Source organism: Bidens hawaiensis, unplaced genomic scaffold (assembly GCF_021521415.1).
Source record: "Bidens hawaiensis isolate Kalapana, Puna unplaced genomic scaffold, B.hawaiensis_p1.1 tig00031832_1, whole genome shotgun sequence".
In the NCBI taxonomy this organism is placed as follows: Eukaryota; Viridiplantae; Streptophyta; class Magnoliopsida; order Asterales; family Asteraceae; genus Bidens; species Bidens hawaiensis.
The window spans coordinates 125,692-142,316 of NW_027495388.1; the positions used below are offsets into that span (position 1 = coordinate 125,692).

Here is a 16,625-nt window from a genome sequence, read left to right on the forward strand (position 1 = left end):
TAAAATCAATTAATATGTAAAATCATGGTCTTGATATTAGCTAATAAAAATCGGATGATCTCAAATGTTACAAAAAGAAAAGGACACGCCTTTTACGTTAATAAAAATGTACCTTTTCATTTAATCTCCACGAGCCTTAGCTTATAGATGCAAAATACCCATTCTTAGTTTATTGTTTAATTGTGAAAAGGCCAAAAGGGTAGCCATAATATCTACTTTCAAGTAAAATATCAAACTCAACTCATAACCTTTTTTATATTGTGATATTTTTGAGTCTCTATAGTCCAAGCACAGAAGCAGTGCAGTTCATTATTGTGCATATGGCCAAAATGTTCACTAAGTTGCAGCTAGCCGGAATGACAATGAAGAAGATGACCGCGTTGTATCCTTATTGATTTATGCTGTGTTACTTTTATTTTAACTTGTGTAGTTTTAAGTATTAAAATGTATTTTACTCATTTATGAAGCTTAATTAACTTATCGTTTAATGTTTGATAGCGCAAGTAAGAGTGTTATAAACGTCCGAACCAATCTAAATCAACCGGTTCGGCTGAGCAAGAAGCGAACCGTTTGGGTTACTGTTTGAAAAATGAGTATCAAGATTCAGTTCACTGTTTATGGTTTGAAACCAACCGTTAAATCCGAACCGATTGAGATTTGAGATATTAGAAAATTATGAAAAAAGTAAATAAATAACAAATTTTTTTTCTAAACTATGTAATTTCACATATAGGAATCAAATAGTTACAATACATATCAAAGACCATTAATTTAACCAATTTCATACATACCATCAATATTTTCACTATGTTTGAAATCCTTTAATACTCAAAAAATAAAAGTTTTAACCATTTTAAATCAAACATATGTTTATAAACTTTTGTGAATCCAATGCTACAATTATGCGCTAAAATAAATAAACCTGCAAACCGTCAAAATTGAATCCTTAATGTCTGTTAAGTCTGTCCGGCCAACTCATCCAACCCAGCCAATACAATTTTGCTTTTCAGAAAAAATCATATTTACTGGCCGACACATAAAATTCCATTAAAACTAACTAAACCAGACCATGAGCACCCTTAAACGCAAGAGCCATCCACATTAACCACCTTCGATGAAAAGCAACTATCACCCATGTAATTTCAAATTCTTCTACCAACAAAATGTGTAGCAATAGTAACTCTATTATTTACCATTTATGACAGTATAATGGGGACAAATACATTTAGTATTTACCATTTATAATACTAGTCTATATATGTGAATATATATATACATACACTTGCGTTAATCTCTATAAACTAAAAACCCTCCAGACTCCCTCAGCAAACGCCGCATTCTTTGCTCTATATTTTACTCTGTTTCTTGATTGAGAGTAAAATACACCTGAAGAAACACTAAGTGAACCCTGGACAGATTATAGATAATCTGGGGGTTAAGTAATGTTTCCCACGTATGAGATCTAGCTGAGAAGGTTGTTCTTCAGGAGACCTGCAAAACAGACACCGTAAGCTCGTCACTGAGAAGGGGGGGTTCCTCCTTGTGACCACCCTCCGGCGTGAGAATCAGACTAGATTGCTCTGAATATAAGAGTATATTAAGAGATTGCTAGATAAGATTGAGATATCAGATGATGTCCTTACCATTCCAAGGTGTTGGAGTATTTATAGCCGAAGGTAGGTTTCCAAGCAGGTACAGCCGGCTGAATAGTATTCCTGTTCTACCAACAGTGGATCACGCACAAGCCATACTGGTTGGTGGATAGGTTACGACCAACAGTAATAAGGTCGGCTGTATACTGTTCCTTTTACTGCCGGCTGCGCACTGTTCCACCAACTGTAGGCTGCGCACGTCCCATCGTAAGGGTTGGTGAGTAGGCAGCGGCTAATAGTGACGAACAGTACTAGAGGGTGCTCCTCCTCGTATTGTTGTCGGTGAGCTGTCACCCTGTGATTAGTTCATGGGCTGCTCTGGTCAAACTGTCTGTTCCGCCCATACCTTAGTAGGTATAGTACGGAAGACCTTCCAGAAGCATACGGACTGGCTCATTTAGGCGGGAGTGTTCCCGCCTTGCTCATTCCTTCATGTGACTACTGAACGAATGCCTTGTGCGTGTAGCTTTGCTGTTAGTGCGGGTAGCCTTCCCTGATGGCTTGTATCCGCAGCTGCGGGAACAGGCGGGGTACTTCACCATTGGGAGGCTTTCCCTGCGGGTACAGCTGGCGTACTGCGCGTAAGGTTCTTTGAGCATGGTGTCCTGCTGGAGCAGTTGGTTATTGCGCAGACGTCCCTGTTCAAGGTGAGTCTTGCGGGTCCAACTGGACTCTGCTGGGACCTACCTCTTCAAGTCCCCCCAGTCCAATGTTCTTCTCATGAATGTTTAATGAAGTGAGGTGAACTTTTGGACTTAGCAAGGGGTGTTGAAAAGGGTATAGTTTTTCGGTTTTCCGTGGTGATTCATCCCGCGGTTTTCCTGATGTCACGCAGAAATTCCCGACTTTTCTGCTTGATCTTTGGGTGTGAAGCGGGTAGGTTTGTAACCTCCTCGCGCGTCAGGAGCGTTGAGTCCCAATTGTGTGGATTCTCCATGGGGTTTTGGTGGTTTTCGACATAGTGATCATTTATGCTGAAACCACCAACTCCATCTTGGAGTTTCAAACAATATAGTTCTCGATGTTCCCGTCGTGCGGGAATGTTATTCACGTTTCCGCAAGCATGGCCCAGAAGATTCTTCTTGGTTTGAATTCCCTACAGAGTGCTAAGTACGTGAAGGGTTTTGCCTTGACACTGTACCCGCACTCGTCTTACGGTTACTTTACTTCCAAGGTATTCTTGGCTTCAATTCCCTGCGGGTGCTAGGTATGTGAAGGGTTTTGCCTTGACACTGTACCCGCATCCGTCTGACGGTTACTTGGTTGCCAAGTTATTCCTGGCTTCAATTCCCTGCGGGTGCTAGGTATGTGAAGGGTTTTGCCTTAACACTGTACCCGCGTCCGTCTTACGGTTACTTGGTTGCCAAGGTAAGGGGTATTTTCCCGCTCACTTGAATCTTTTTGAATTTTGAATTTTGAAATTCGAAGAGTTGGTGAAAGGATAAGAACAGTCCAAACCTCAAACGTCGTGCGATGGTTTCTTCTGACTGTGTCAGGACGTGCAGGAAGTTATGGTGACGTGACAGTACATGGTCATTCCAGTCGCTTTTTCAGGCGCGTGGTCGCGATTTTTCGGGCGCGTGGCCGCGAAATTAATGGTATGCGTCCTGTCAACAGCTGTTGCCAGCTTGCTTTTTGCCACGTGTCATAGTTTCATTGCACCTTTGTTTTCTCTCTCTTCCGCATTAATTTCATCGCATTAATTGCGATTAGTATATAAAGGGGGAGAGGGTTATTTGTAATTCACACTTTCACTCTTCTTCATCTTCTTTGCGATTTCCGGCGAATACTTATCCTTTTCAGGCAAGCATTCTCCCGAAATCGTTTTCTTCCTTTACAAGATGTCTCGTGATATCGATTCTACAGCTGACGACAGGAGTACTGCTGGTGAGTGCCAGTGTGCTCTTCCTGGCGATCTGTACCGGTATGTTGTCAGGAAGTTCATGCTCGAGTTTCTCGAGCCTGAGTTTCCTGAACCCCATCAGACCGTGTACGATGCCCCCCGAGGCAAGATCGGGGTTTATGCAGCATTCTTTGTCTATGGGAATCTTAGGTTCCCATTGACAAAGTTTGTTTACCGTGTCCTCGAGAGGCATGGTGTTCATTTGACCGAGTTGCACCCCATGGCGATCGCCAAGATTCGCCATTTTGAGTGGGTGTGCCGGATACTGGGCGTTGAGCCCTATGTTGACCGCCTGATGACCTTCTACACCTGGAGGTGCATCCAGGGGTGGTACACGTTGACGACCCGGATTAAGGGTTTAAAGATCTGTTCGACCGAGCGCAGTCTTCGCGCGTGGAAGAGGGAGTTTTTCTTCATATCCGCCCGCGCCATCCCCATTGCTATGAAATTCAAGAATGGGCAGACACTTCCCAGCCTTCACGCCTCCAGCTACCAGGAGGCGGAATGGTTTGCCAAGATATCTCGGGTCCAATCTCCGGTTTACCGGTTTGCGGAGTCCGGGATGGTGATGCTGGGGATGAGCCGGGTGTGGAAGGAGGCTGATGCGCGCAAGATTCCGATCGTCCTCGAATACGGTTCGAACTCTGTTCCTTACGGTATGCCTTTCTCCCTTTTGTTGATTTTGAATTTCTTCTAACTTTTTTCTTGTTTTATTTCAGAGGGGAACGACCTGCAGTCGCTCCTGAACCCGAGGGAGGCTGACGGTCCCGCACGGATGGGTACTCGCGCTCTAGATGAGAACGAGTTGCCCATCCTCGAACAAACCGCGGATCGGTTCGTGGAGGTCTATCCGCTAGGCCATGAGATCCTCAGCGCCCGTCGGCCAGGTAAGGCGCTCTTCGACCCTCGACCCCTCAATGTTGAAACCTCTGCTGCAATTCCTCTAATCGTATGTTCTGATGAGGAATCCGCAGATGGTCCTCCGTTGGTGCGGAAGAAGAAGGCTGCCGGCGGGAAGGGGAAAGAGAAGGCCTCCACTGCCGATCCAGCGCCTCGGTCTGATTCGGAGACCGAGAGCGCAGAGGTGGCGGGGAATCCCGGTGGTGATAAGACCACTGCTCCGGAGGTTGCAACTGTCATCTCCGGAGAGCCAAAGAAGATGACGGTTACCGGCGCAAAGAGGCCGGCTCCATCGGGTCCGTCCCCGCCTCTCCGTACCTTTAGGCTCAAGAAAACCCGTAAGTACAACTTTCCTTTAGCTTTTATCTTCATAGCTTAATCCTTTGTCTTTTAACACTTTTCTTCTTTTACGCAGGCGTGGATGTTGGCGCATTCCAGGGTGAAGGGCCGAGTATTACCTCTCCGCCAATGACGGTAGGCTTGGTCAGCCTACCTGAGGCGTCGACCCAGGCGCCTGCGCCTGCTTCCGCTGGATCAGTTGCTCACTCCTTTGAGCCGACTGTTCCAGCCGAGATGACGTCACCGCCGGCTGTGAGTGCGATTTTTACAGCATCCTTCACAGAGCCGGCGGTTACGATTGCTGCGGATTCTGCGGCAGCGACCGCGGTGACGACCACGGCGGCTGCAAGCATGCCCCCACCATCGGCAACGACGGCCGGTCCATCAGGTACGCGTGGGGCTTCTCGCATCTCTCCGCCACCTTCCCATCTGCCTGACCTCTTGGATGGATTTCCATTGGGTTCAGGTGATGGGTTCAGCGGCTATCGGCCTGTAATTGACCCTACAGGTGCGTAGGGTTTTTCTGGCCCATTTTATACATATATATTTTATCATCTTTTCCTAACTGCTTTGTGTTTTTTGCAGTGTCGGATTCCAATGAAGTGTATGTTCCACGATGGAACATCCGCCGAGGAACAACCCTTCGTACCCCTGTGGAGTGCGTGGAATGGGCTCGCCACGCTGCTCCCCATGGTGCGTTGGGGGAAGCCATGGCTAGCTACCAGGAGGGTAGGCTAACCAACGAGCTTCGGGTTCTCCAGGCCCGGATGCAGCCGCGCGTCGAGCTGCTTTGTCGTGAAAACGACAAGTTGAAAGCAGCTCGCGCCAAGGAAGTATCTCAAGCGCGGGCTCTTCGGGAGGAGAACCAAAAGCTGTCCGCAGCTGCTGCGGAGAAGGAGAAGGCCTTCAAGGCCCTCGAGGTTGAGGTTCAAGCGCGACTCGAGGCCCGCTCCAAGGCTGCCCAAGCTGTTAACGAACAGCTTCGGCTGGCTAAGGAGACTGCGAGGAACGCAACCGAGAGGGCCACCAAGGCTGAAGCCGTTGCTGAGCCTTTACGCGTGGAGAATGAGGAGCTCAAGGCCAAATTAGAGGCTCTCCAACGTGCTTATGATGCCTTGGCGATGGAAGATGCCAAGAAGCTCCAGGAGATCTTGGACCAGAGGGGCGTGCTTGATTATACCGAGCGGAAGCTTAAGGGCGTCGAAGAGGCTGCCGCAAAGGAAGTGCTACTTGCCAACCTTAACAAAAGCGAAGCCGAACGCGCCTGCACCCAAGCTCAAGCCGCCCTTCAAGAAGCTCTGGTTGCCAAGGAATGGCTTCTTCGAGAAGCGTTGTCTCAGGTAAGTCTATCTTCATGTCTTCACGCATTTCTTTGTAAATAGGGTGTTGACACTTGTATATTTTCTTATGTAGGTTGTGCATCGGGTCTTCTCAGAGACATCTTACGACGATGCTATGAGCGCAGCCCTCAACGCTTCTCACGAGGATGGGGAACGAGTCGGCTTCCTGCTTGGTCTAGGGTTTGTTGAGAAAGGCGTCCCGCCATCCAACTTCCCTTTGTACAATGTAGATACTGAAGCCATATATGACCAAGCAGTAAATCAATACGCCGCCTTCCCGCATCCGGTGGTGGAGAAGGTGAATGAAATTGCTGCTGCTGATGATGGGCTACCTATCCTTAAGGCTTTCCTTGAACAGCCACGCTCTACTGACGGCGCTGGTCCAAGTGGAAGTGGCCCTGAAGCCTGATCCTGAAGATCCCTTCCCGCTGCTAGGATAGATTTAGTTTGTATAGATTTACTTTCTTATAGGCGGGTAGTTACCCGGCCGTTCTTGTAACGAATATTTATGAAATGTAAATCTTTGTGCGGCTAAGACTGCTTGATTCATTGGATTCCTTGCTTTATAAACGTTATATGACACATACTTTAGTTTAAATTAGCAATTTTCCAAGTGTTCAGAATAAGTTAACCTTTGAACGTGGTAGATAGGTGTGAAGTTTTGCTTCCTCTTCCGTGATTGTGCGGGTAGGACCGTCACTTGCACGTAGTAGGATGGCTAAACTTTACCATCTGACCTGCGTGTAGGTTTTCCTCATTTTTGAGGATAAGTTAACCTTTGAACGTGGTAGATAATAGGTGTGAAGTTTTGCTTCCTCTTTCGTGATTGTGCGGGTAGGACCGTCACTTGCACGTAGTAGGATGGCTAAACTTTACCATCTGACCTGCGTGTAGGTTTTCCTCATCTTTTTTTTTTTTTTTTTTTTTAGGGTAACCTTTGAACGTGGTAGATGATAGGTTGAAGTTTTGCTTCCTTGTTCGTGATTGTGCGGGTAAGACCGTCACTTGCACTTACAAGGATGGCTAAACTTTACTTACATCTGACCTGCGTGTAGGTTTCCCTTATTTTTAACGTTGTGTTTATGCGGGTTTTGCCGCCTTCCACACGTAACGACTTACTTCTTCCCCCATTTATGCGGTGAATACCGGCACCAGTGGGAAGTTCATAAGTATAAAGGTAAACACATTATGAAAGGAGAATCATTTCCATTAGAAGTGGCTCTAGGCCTTTTCTTTACAAGTTTTGGAATTGATCTACATATAACATTTGCGTAATTGAGCTCCATTCCATGTTCTTGGGATGGGAGTGCCATCGAGCCTTTCGAGCCGGTATGCGCCCTTTCCCAGGACTTCTTTGATAATGTATGGCCCTTCCCAGACCGGGGCCAGCTTTCCCGGGCGCTCTTGGTTTGAAGCCTCATTGTTACGCAGTATGTAGTCTCCTATATTGAAGTTGCAGAGTTTTACCCGCGTGTTGTAGTATTTTTGCATTTGTCGTTTGTAGTTCTCTTCACGCACTGCGGCTAAGTCTCTGCGTTCCTCGGTTAGCATAAGATCCAACCGTCTTTCCGCATCATTGTCTTCTGGCTGAATCAAGACCCTTGGTGAGGGTAGACCAATTTCGACCGGGACCATGGCTTTAGTGCCATAAGTGAGGCTGAACGGGGTTTCTCCCGTACTGGCCTTCTTCAGCGTTCTGTTTGCCCAAAGGACGTGCGGAAGCTCGTCCACCCAGCCGGATCTGTGTTCCAATAGTCTCTTCTTGATGCCTTCGACGATGCTCTTATTTGCTCTTTCCACCTAACCATTACCTTGCGGGTGTGCCACTGAGGTAAAGGTGTGGGTGATTTGAAGTTCTTTTAGCCACTGTTGTAGCTTCTTGTCAGCAAAGTTGGTGCCGTTATCGCTCACCAAATTCTGTGGAAGTCCAAAACGACAAATAATAAATTCCCAAATAAATTTTTTGATATGTTTCGCGGTTGTTTGGGCTAAAGGTTTTGCTTCTATCCACTTGGTGAAGTAGTTGATGGCTACCACCAGGAACTGAACATTTCCTGCTGCTGTAGGAAATGGGCCTGTCACATCGATGGCCCACTTCTGGAATGGCCATGAAGAAGTGACTGGAACAAGTTCATTCTTCGGGCGGTGCGTATTGGGTGCGTAAAGCTGGCAAGACCTGCATTTTCTGATGTATGCCAGTGCATCCGTATACATCCCCGGCCAAAAGTATCCCGCGTTGTTTAGCTTGGCTACAACAGCGCGGGGACCTGCGTGTACTCCACAGATGCCTTCGTGTACTTCCCTTAGGAGGTAGTCAGCATCTCGGTTGTCCACGCATCTTAAGAGTGGGCCAAGAAAGTTACGTCTGTAAAGGATGTCATTGACGAGTTGATAATTCAGTGCCTTACAGCGTAGTTTTCTTGCCTGTGTTTTGGACTCCGGTAGTGTACCTGTTGCAAGGTATTTTATTATTGGTGTCATCCACGTTTCCGTGCCTGTTTGGATGACAAAAATTTCCTTGTGCGGGACCGATGGTGTCTCGAGGAGTTCAATGCGGATATCCTTTCCTAAGTGGGTGAAGGCTAATGATGCAAGCTTGCTTAACGCATCCGCAGATTTGTTTTCACTTCGCTTGACGTGTATGACTTTGCAGTCATTGAATTCGCGCATAAGGGATTTTGCTTGTGCAAGGTACAGGGCCATTGTGTCGTTCACGGCCGTGTACACCCCGTTGATTTGATTGGCTACCAACATGGAATCCACGTGGGCTTCCAAGTTTTTCACTCCCATCTTACGCGCAATTCTCAACCCAGCCAAGAATGCCTCATACTCGGCTTCGTTATTCGTACTTGGAAAATCCAGCCGAATAGCGTAAGTGTATTCTTGGCCCGCTGGGTTGGTTAGCTTTAGCCCTGCGCTTGAACCCTCATTACTGGCTGCTCCATCAGTGTAGAGTCACCAGACATCATTGATGTCTTGTGCTGGAGAGGGTTGAGCCTCTTCCTGGCACTCTTTTTCCCGCGATGCGGGCACTTCTGCAATAAAGTCGGCCAGAACCTGGCCTTTTATGGCTGGTCTTGGCTTATACTTTATCGCGTATTCCCCCAACTCAATTGCCCATTTGGCTAGGCGTCCCGACAACTCGGGTTTGCCTAGAACGTTTGCAAGCTTGAAGTTTGAGAGAATGGTGATTGGGTGGCCTAGGAAATATCGTCTTAGCCTGCGTGAAGCGTGTATTAGTGCTAAGACTAATTTTTCTAGGGTGGAGTACCGGGTTTCTACGTCTGTTAGGACACGGCTAACATAGTAGATTGGCATCTGGATGCCTTTTCGTTCTACTAACAGGACTGCCCCGGTTGCTCTATCAGTTGCGGAAAGGTATAGGATTAATTCCTCTCCCGCTTTTGGTGCTGTCAGCGTTGGGAGTTCGATCAAGCGTGACCGAATCTCCTGAAAAGCTACTTCCGCTTCTGGTGTCCAGCGGAAGTGCGTTTTCTTTAAACAGTTTCTCAATGTAGACACGAATGGAAACGACTTATCCGCGTGGTTTGCCAAAAAGCGATTAAGTGCCACCAGTCATCCATTCAGTGTCTGAGCCTGTTTGATGGTAGTAGGTGATTCCATTTTGATAATGGCTTCGACCTTTTCAGGGTTCGCTCTGAAGCCATCTTTAGTGACGATGACCCCCAAGAACTTCCCTTCTTCCATTCCAAAGGCACACTTGCTCGGGTTGAGCTTCATGTTTATCTTCCTGAGCATGTTGAAAGTTTCTTTGATGTCTTTCAACATCGCTTCTGGGTCAGGGCTTTTGATGACCAAGTCATCCATGTAGACTTCCAAGTTCCTCCCAATTTGGGAATGAAACTCTGTGTCCATCAGGCGTTGGTATGTGGACCCGGCATTCTTAAGTCCGAATGGCATCATTTGATAACAAAATGTGCCATCGGGCGTCCAAAAAGCGGTTTTGTCCTGATCATCAACGGCCATGTGGATTTGATGGTACCCCTTATACGCGTCCAGGAAGCATTTTAGGCGGAATGGTGCCAACGAATCCACCTTAAGATCAATTTCGGGTAACGGATAACAATCTTTGGGGCATGCTTTGTTCAAATCCTTGAAATCTATGCACATGCGCCATTGTTTGTCATTCTTCGGTACCATAACGGGATTTGCAACCCAAGTTTGATATCTACTAACGCGTACGAAGCCTGCGTCAAGGAGTTCCTTGACTTGGGTTCTACACGCGTTAGTTTGTTCTGGCCCCATTACTCTGCGCTTTTGTACGATCGGCGTGACAGCCGGATCGCATTTGAGCTTATGCTCTGCCTTACTCCGGGGTACACCAGTCATGTCAGCTGGTGTCCACGCGAAGATGTCGGCGTTCTTTTGTAATAAGCGCTTAAGTAAGGTGCGTGTAGGATCAACAATTGTTGGGCCAATGGTGACGGCCTGGTCCGGGTATTTGCCATTGAAGGCCCATCTTTCTGGTTCGGTGATGGTTGGTTTAGCCATCTTTGGTTTGGGTTTAGATGAGACAGATGCGATGCATACCTGGGGAATGCCTGTGATCATCGCTACACCCTCAGCTGTTGGCCATCCCATCATGCCGTGGACTGAGGATACCACGGCGTTGAATCTTGCCATCCCGTCTCTCCCGAAGAGGATGTCGTATGTGTGGTGTTGCTGTCTCATAACGACAAAGTCCACATCTTCTGTGCGGGAGTATTTCCCATCTGTAAGAGTGACGGGGAAAGATAGGATACCCAGGGGGTGTTTGTGCTGCCATCGAACCCTTCCATCGAGGCGTTGATCGTTTCCAGGCGTTCCTTGTCTTCGTCATCTAGCTTGTCAAAGAACTGCCTGTACATCACCGTTGACGATGCGCCGTTGTCAGCAAGAGTGCGGGAGGTGATGTAGTGCCCCAGCTGGCTTTTGATGACGATAGGGCCTTCTTTGCTGGGTCCTCCTGGCACTCGCGGGAAGCGCACCTCAGCTTCCTTCCACGCACATGGTTCTGGCGTTCGCCTTTTTCTTCCTCTGATGTTACCATGAACCATGTTGATGCTGATGTCCACGGGCTTTCGTCCGTTGCCTCGGTACCGGTTGTCTTTCCGTCCTCCCTTCTTGATTGATGCCACCAGGTGTGCCAGTCTTCCATCCTTGACGAATGCTTCAACAATATCCTTCAAGGATGTACATTCTTCCGTGCCATGACCTTTTGTCCCGTGGAAGTCACAGGATTTGCTCTGATCCGCATTAGGTCGGTGCCGGATCACTGGAGCTTTTGGCCACGGTAGTTTTTCAGTGGCAAATATCTCCGTGACGCTTTTGGTGAGTGGCGTCCACCGGTGCTTCTGGCTTGAAGGGTGTGTGTGGTTTCTTCCGCCAACAAGAGGCTGAGAGCTGGATGAGGTGTCAAAGTTTACCCTTGACTGCCAGATACCTAGCTTCCTCTTCTTGTTCTGCCGGGCGATCCGGACATTGTTCTCTCTTGTCCTCTGCGTGTAGAGGTGTGTACTTTGGGGAAGGTCCCTTCCCAGTTGCTTCTCCGTCTCGGCAAAGCGCTTGGCCGCCGTCATGATGGCATCCCATGTTGATGGCATGCCGTCCTTACCCGTCAATGTGCGGATAAGCTCCGGGTATTCGGCGCCTTGGATAAAGGCTGCGCGAACAAGATCTTCACTTACGTTGCCAAGACTTAGCTTTTTGGAGTTGAAGCGGGTGATGAAGTCTAACAAAGATTCATCCTCCTCCCTAACGCAGTTGAGGATCGTCCACTGTTCTTCAGTGTATTTCCTCTGTTGGCTGAAGTGCTGGCTGAACTTGTTTTGAAAGTCCGCCCAGTCATATATGTGGTGGACCGGTAAACGGTCGAACCATGCCCTGGCCGCTCCGACCAGAGTCATCTGGAACATGTAACACCACGTGGGTTCCGTCCAGTTACTGACGGTAGCCCCCGCGATGAACCTGTTCAAATGGTCGTCTGGGTCGGATAGACCATCATAAGTGCCAATGTTGGACATTTGTTTGGCACTTCTTGGGGCGATTGCTTCCGCAATGTCCCTTGCGAATTTTGACTTTCCTGCATTTGTAGCAGTTGGTCTAAAGGTTTTGGAGAAGTCACGCGGGTTTCTCTCCGCAGTTAGCTTAAAAGCTTCCCCAAAATTCCTTTTCGGCTGGGAGTCCGTTTCCTTACGCTTCCCTTTCGCCTTATGGCGAGGGTTTGCGTCGGTATCGGACTCCTCCCTCTCGTCGTCTGAGTACTCGCCCTCCCTGTTCATATTGAGGTGTTGGCGAGTACTGCCGAATTCGTCAGCCTGTTGAACTGAACGCAAGCGTTCGTCCAATTCAGCTTGGAACTCTCTTTGACGTTCTTCGGCCCAAGCCTTCACTTGATCTAGTGTTTGGCGAGGGACCCTTGTTCGTTTTTCCAACTGGGCATCGGTGAACCCCAGTGGAATATTTACTGCACTTGCCCCGGCTTGGGTAGTCGGGGTAGTGTTCGTAAGGATTGTATAACCGCCGGTGTTCCCCCCAGTTGCTGGGGTTGTGGTTACCGGGGTTTCTTGGTCAGTTACTGGCCTTTGGACCGGAGTAACGTCAACCATTTCTTCAGAAATTTTGAAAAAACTAAATTAGTTCTAGCTTTTATGCACGGATGGCGCCAATGAAGAAACACTAAGTGAACCCTGGACAGATTATAGATAATCTGGGGGTTAAGTAATGTTTCCCACGTATGAGATCTAGCTGAGAAGGTTGTTCTTCAGGAGACCTGCAAAACAGACACCGTAAGCTCGTCACTGAGAAGGGGGGTTCCTCCTTGTGACCACCCTCCGGCGTGAGAATCAGACTAGATTGCTCTGAATATAAGAGTATATTAAGAGATTGCTAGATAAGATTGAGATATCAGATGATGTCCTTACCATTCCAAGGTGTTGGAGTATTTATAGCCGAAGGTAGGTTTCCAAGCAGGTACAGCCGGCTGAATAGTATTCCTGTTCTACCAACAGTGGATCACGCACAAGCCATACTGGTTGGTGGATAGGTTACGACCAACAGTAATAAGGTCGGCTGTATACTGTTCCTTTTACTGCCGGCTGCGCACTGTTCCACCAACTGTAGGCTGCGCACGTCCCATCGTAAGGGTTGGTGAGTAGGCAGCGGCTAATAGTGACGAACAGTACTAGAGGGTGCTCCTCCTCGTATTGTTGTCGGTGAGCTGTCACCCTGTGATTAGTTCATGGGCTGCTCTGGTCAAACTGTCTGTTCCGCCCATACCTTAGTAGGTATAGTACGGAAGACCTTCCAGAAGCATACGGACTGGCTCATTTAGGCGGGAGTGTTCCCGCCTTGCTCATTCCTTCATGTGACTACTGAACGAATGCCTTGTGCGTGTAGCTTTGCTGTTAGTGCGAGTAGCCTTCCCTGATGGCTTGTATCCGCAGCTGCGGGAACAGGCGGGGTACTTCACCATTGGGAGGCTTTCCCTGCGGGTACAGCTGGCGTACTGCGCGTAAGGTTCTTTGAGCATGGTGTCCTGCTGGAGCAGTTGGTTATTGCGCAGACGTCCTTGTTCAAGGTGAGTCTTGCGGGTCCAACTGGACTCTGCTGGGACCTACCTCTTCAACACCGCAAAGAGAGCTTGCGTCTCATCTAATCTTCAATCAAATCCACACCCACTTTAATTACCACATTTATTATTCCAATTCCGTTATTAAATCACTCAATTACATATTCACCACTTTTACACTGTATGCTCTTGAAGCTTTTGGTCATGGCTAATTGCCTGCTATCAAATTTGCTATGTGCAGAAGATAATAGTAGCATATGTTATGATAATGATGATGATGTTTGTGGAAATGATGTTGGTATTAATAAAAATCAATGCTTTATCAAGAATCTTGAAACAGAGTGCTCTGTTCTTGATTTGCCTGTGCAAAGTGATGAGTGTTTGGCTTTGTTGATTGAAAAAGAATGTGAACAGTTTGTGGGTTTTGAATATTTGGAGAAGTTAAGAAGTGGGAAGCTGGATTTGGTTGCAAGACAGCAAGCAGTTGATTGGATCAGAATGGTGTGTTCATTTACATCATGATTATTTTTTTAATTGATTTTGATGAATTTTGTAGGGAATTAGAGATTTTTATCATCTGGGATTTTAGATTTTTGAGAAATTTGTGGAAAGTTAGTTGCTTTTTTGAAAAAAAGAAATTTGGGAAATTTTGAAGGTGCTTATGGTTTTTGTGGTTGAGTTTGACTTTGACCAGGTTCATGCTCATTTAAATTTTGGACCTTTGTGTGCATATTTATCTATCAACTACTTGGATAGATTTCTTGCAGTTTATGAATTCCCTGTAAGTATTTAGTTCACATTTATTATCTATTTTTTTAAATATGTTTATTATGTATTATGAATAGTAATTTGCTATTTAATGAACAGAAAGACAAAGCTTGGATGATGCAGTTACTAGCTGTAGCCTGCTTATCACTTGCATCCAAAATGGAAGAGACTAAAGCACCCCTAATTCTTGATTTACAGGTTCAACTTCTTGATTTAATAAAAATGTTGAATTTTTTTATGGGGTCAAACTGAATGTGGTTTTGATGTTGAGAATATAAATGAATTTGTAGGTTTGTGATTCAGCATATGTTTTTAAAGCAAAAACCATTCAAAAAATGGAGCTTCTTGTGTTGACCACATTGAAATGGAGGATGCAAACAGTGACACCATTTTCTTTCATTGATGCTTTCGTTCGGAAACTTGATATTGATCAACCGATGTCAAGATCTTTAATTTCGAGACTGACCCAACTCATATTATCCTTAATTCATGGTATTTAACTAATTATTAATAGTCACATTTTGTATAATCGAGTGTTTATGATACAAAAGGGTAAAATGGTCGATACAGGAATCGAGTTCTTGGAGTTTAGACCTTCCGAGATAGCAGCAGGAGTAGCGATTTATGTAGTCGGACAATCGCAAATGGCTGCCCTCCTTAAACATGTTCATAAGGTAATGCTTATATGGTGCTTATATATTTTTTGTATGTTGTGCAAAGAGTTCAAGATTTGATGATTTTAGTTAATGACTTAATTAGCTAAGTAAAAGTTTTTTTTTTTGATATGGGTTTTTGCAGGAGAGGGTTCTTAAATGTGTGGAGCTAGTGAATGAGTTGAGTAATGGTTGTACTAAGAGCATAAAGAGTGGTGCATTATTGCCACAAAGTCCTATAGGTGTGCTTGAAGCAGCATGCTTGAGTTACAATGAGAGTGAAGATTCAGGGGTTGGGTCAACTACTAGTAAAAGGAGGAGGCTTAACTATAGAACACCTTCTCATTTGGAGTTTTAGATATGTTTTATAGTTTGATGGAAATAATATGTTTGAATTTATTAAATTATTTATTATATATGTTATTATCACCAAATTTAGAAGTTTGGCCTTTTTAAATACATACTTTGCATTCTAATAAGTTGGGAGCATGAAAATGCTGTTAATATTTTTATGAGGGATTAAATGTAATGTAAGGAGTCTCCTACTGTACTCAACAAATTCAAGGATGGCCTTGAAAAAATCCCTCTAGAAAATGATTTGTAAATTTCTAATTAACTTAACAAAATCAAGATGTAGCTCGGTTTGTGTTATATATAATAACTTTTTCTTGTTTAAAAAAATTGGTATATTTGACCCTAAAAAATCAAGATAACTCTAGCGAAAGATTATTTGCTTGTGTGGTTTGTAAACGATATCGGTAACGTGTATATGTTTAATAGAAAATGTTTTAAATAAATCTCCCGTTTTCCTTGATTTTGGAGGGACGGTGTTCCCGTTTTTCCTATATCCAAATTCCTAATTCTTTTCCTAAGTTGCTTTTGTTTCTTCTTGTATTTTTGAAAACTAGGTGAAAGTCACCGGTTTTTTACCCTCGTTTTCACATATCCACCGCCACTTCATCACCTCCACACTCCACCTCATCATCACCTTCCACCTTCACCTCACATCCCATTTTCTCACATCCCAAACGACTACGTATGGCCTTAGAAGTTTTATAACTTTATAATGTTATAAAGATTGATAATATATACTTTGTTGTAATGATTAACAAATGCTTAAACAACTCTAGATAGTAGTAAATAGTGTTTATAGTAGCAGGTTTTAGTTCAATATATAAAAGCACGTTTTTTTGTAAGTTTTATCAAATCCTAAACTAATATAATGAAACAAATATCACATAACGTATATAATAATACAAATCAAAGTTATAAATTTTAACTTTGTAAACTGCCTAAAACGTAGAAGGGTTCTTGTTGCAATTTTGACCCATTTAGTTAAGAACATGCTGATTTAGACTTTGGAGAAGAATATGAGTTCATAAATTAGTTAACGAGACAAAACGGACAACTATAACAAAACTTGTTAACTTAAAAAAGTATAGCCGATGAACGTTTTAACCCGAATCAAATTGATAGTTTTTATAAATTAATCTGTTTTGA

The 16,625-nt window shown here is 45.3% G+C and overlaps 1 protein-coding gene across 1 annotated transcript; it reads left to right on the plus strand.

Moving 5' to 3' along the window:
* The first annotated feature begins 13,769 nt into the window (after positions 1-13,769).
* Positions 13,770-15,572, plus strand: LOC143582658 (cyclin-D3-1-like). The gene is made up of 6 exons (XM_077065177.1): positions 13,770-14,205; positions 14,399-14,485; positions 14,572-14,670; positions 14,763-14,964; positions 15,043-15,146; positions 15,271-15,572. Exons 1-6 carry the CDS (start codon positions 13,888-13,890, stop codon positions 15,481-15,483), a joined length of 1,023 nt encoding a protein of 340 aa, XP_076921292.1. The 5' UTR covers positions 13,770-13,887; the 3' UTR covers positions 15,484-15,572.
* Positions 15,573-16,625: the final 1,053 nt, after the last annotated feature.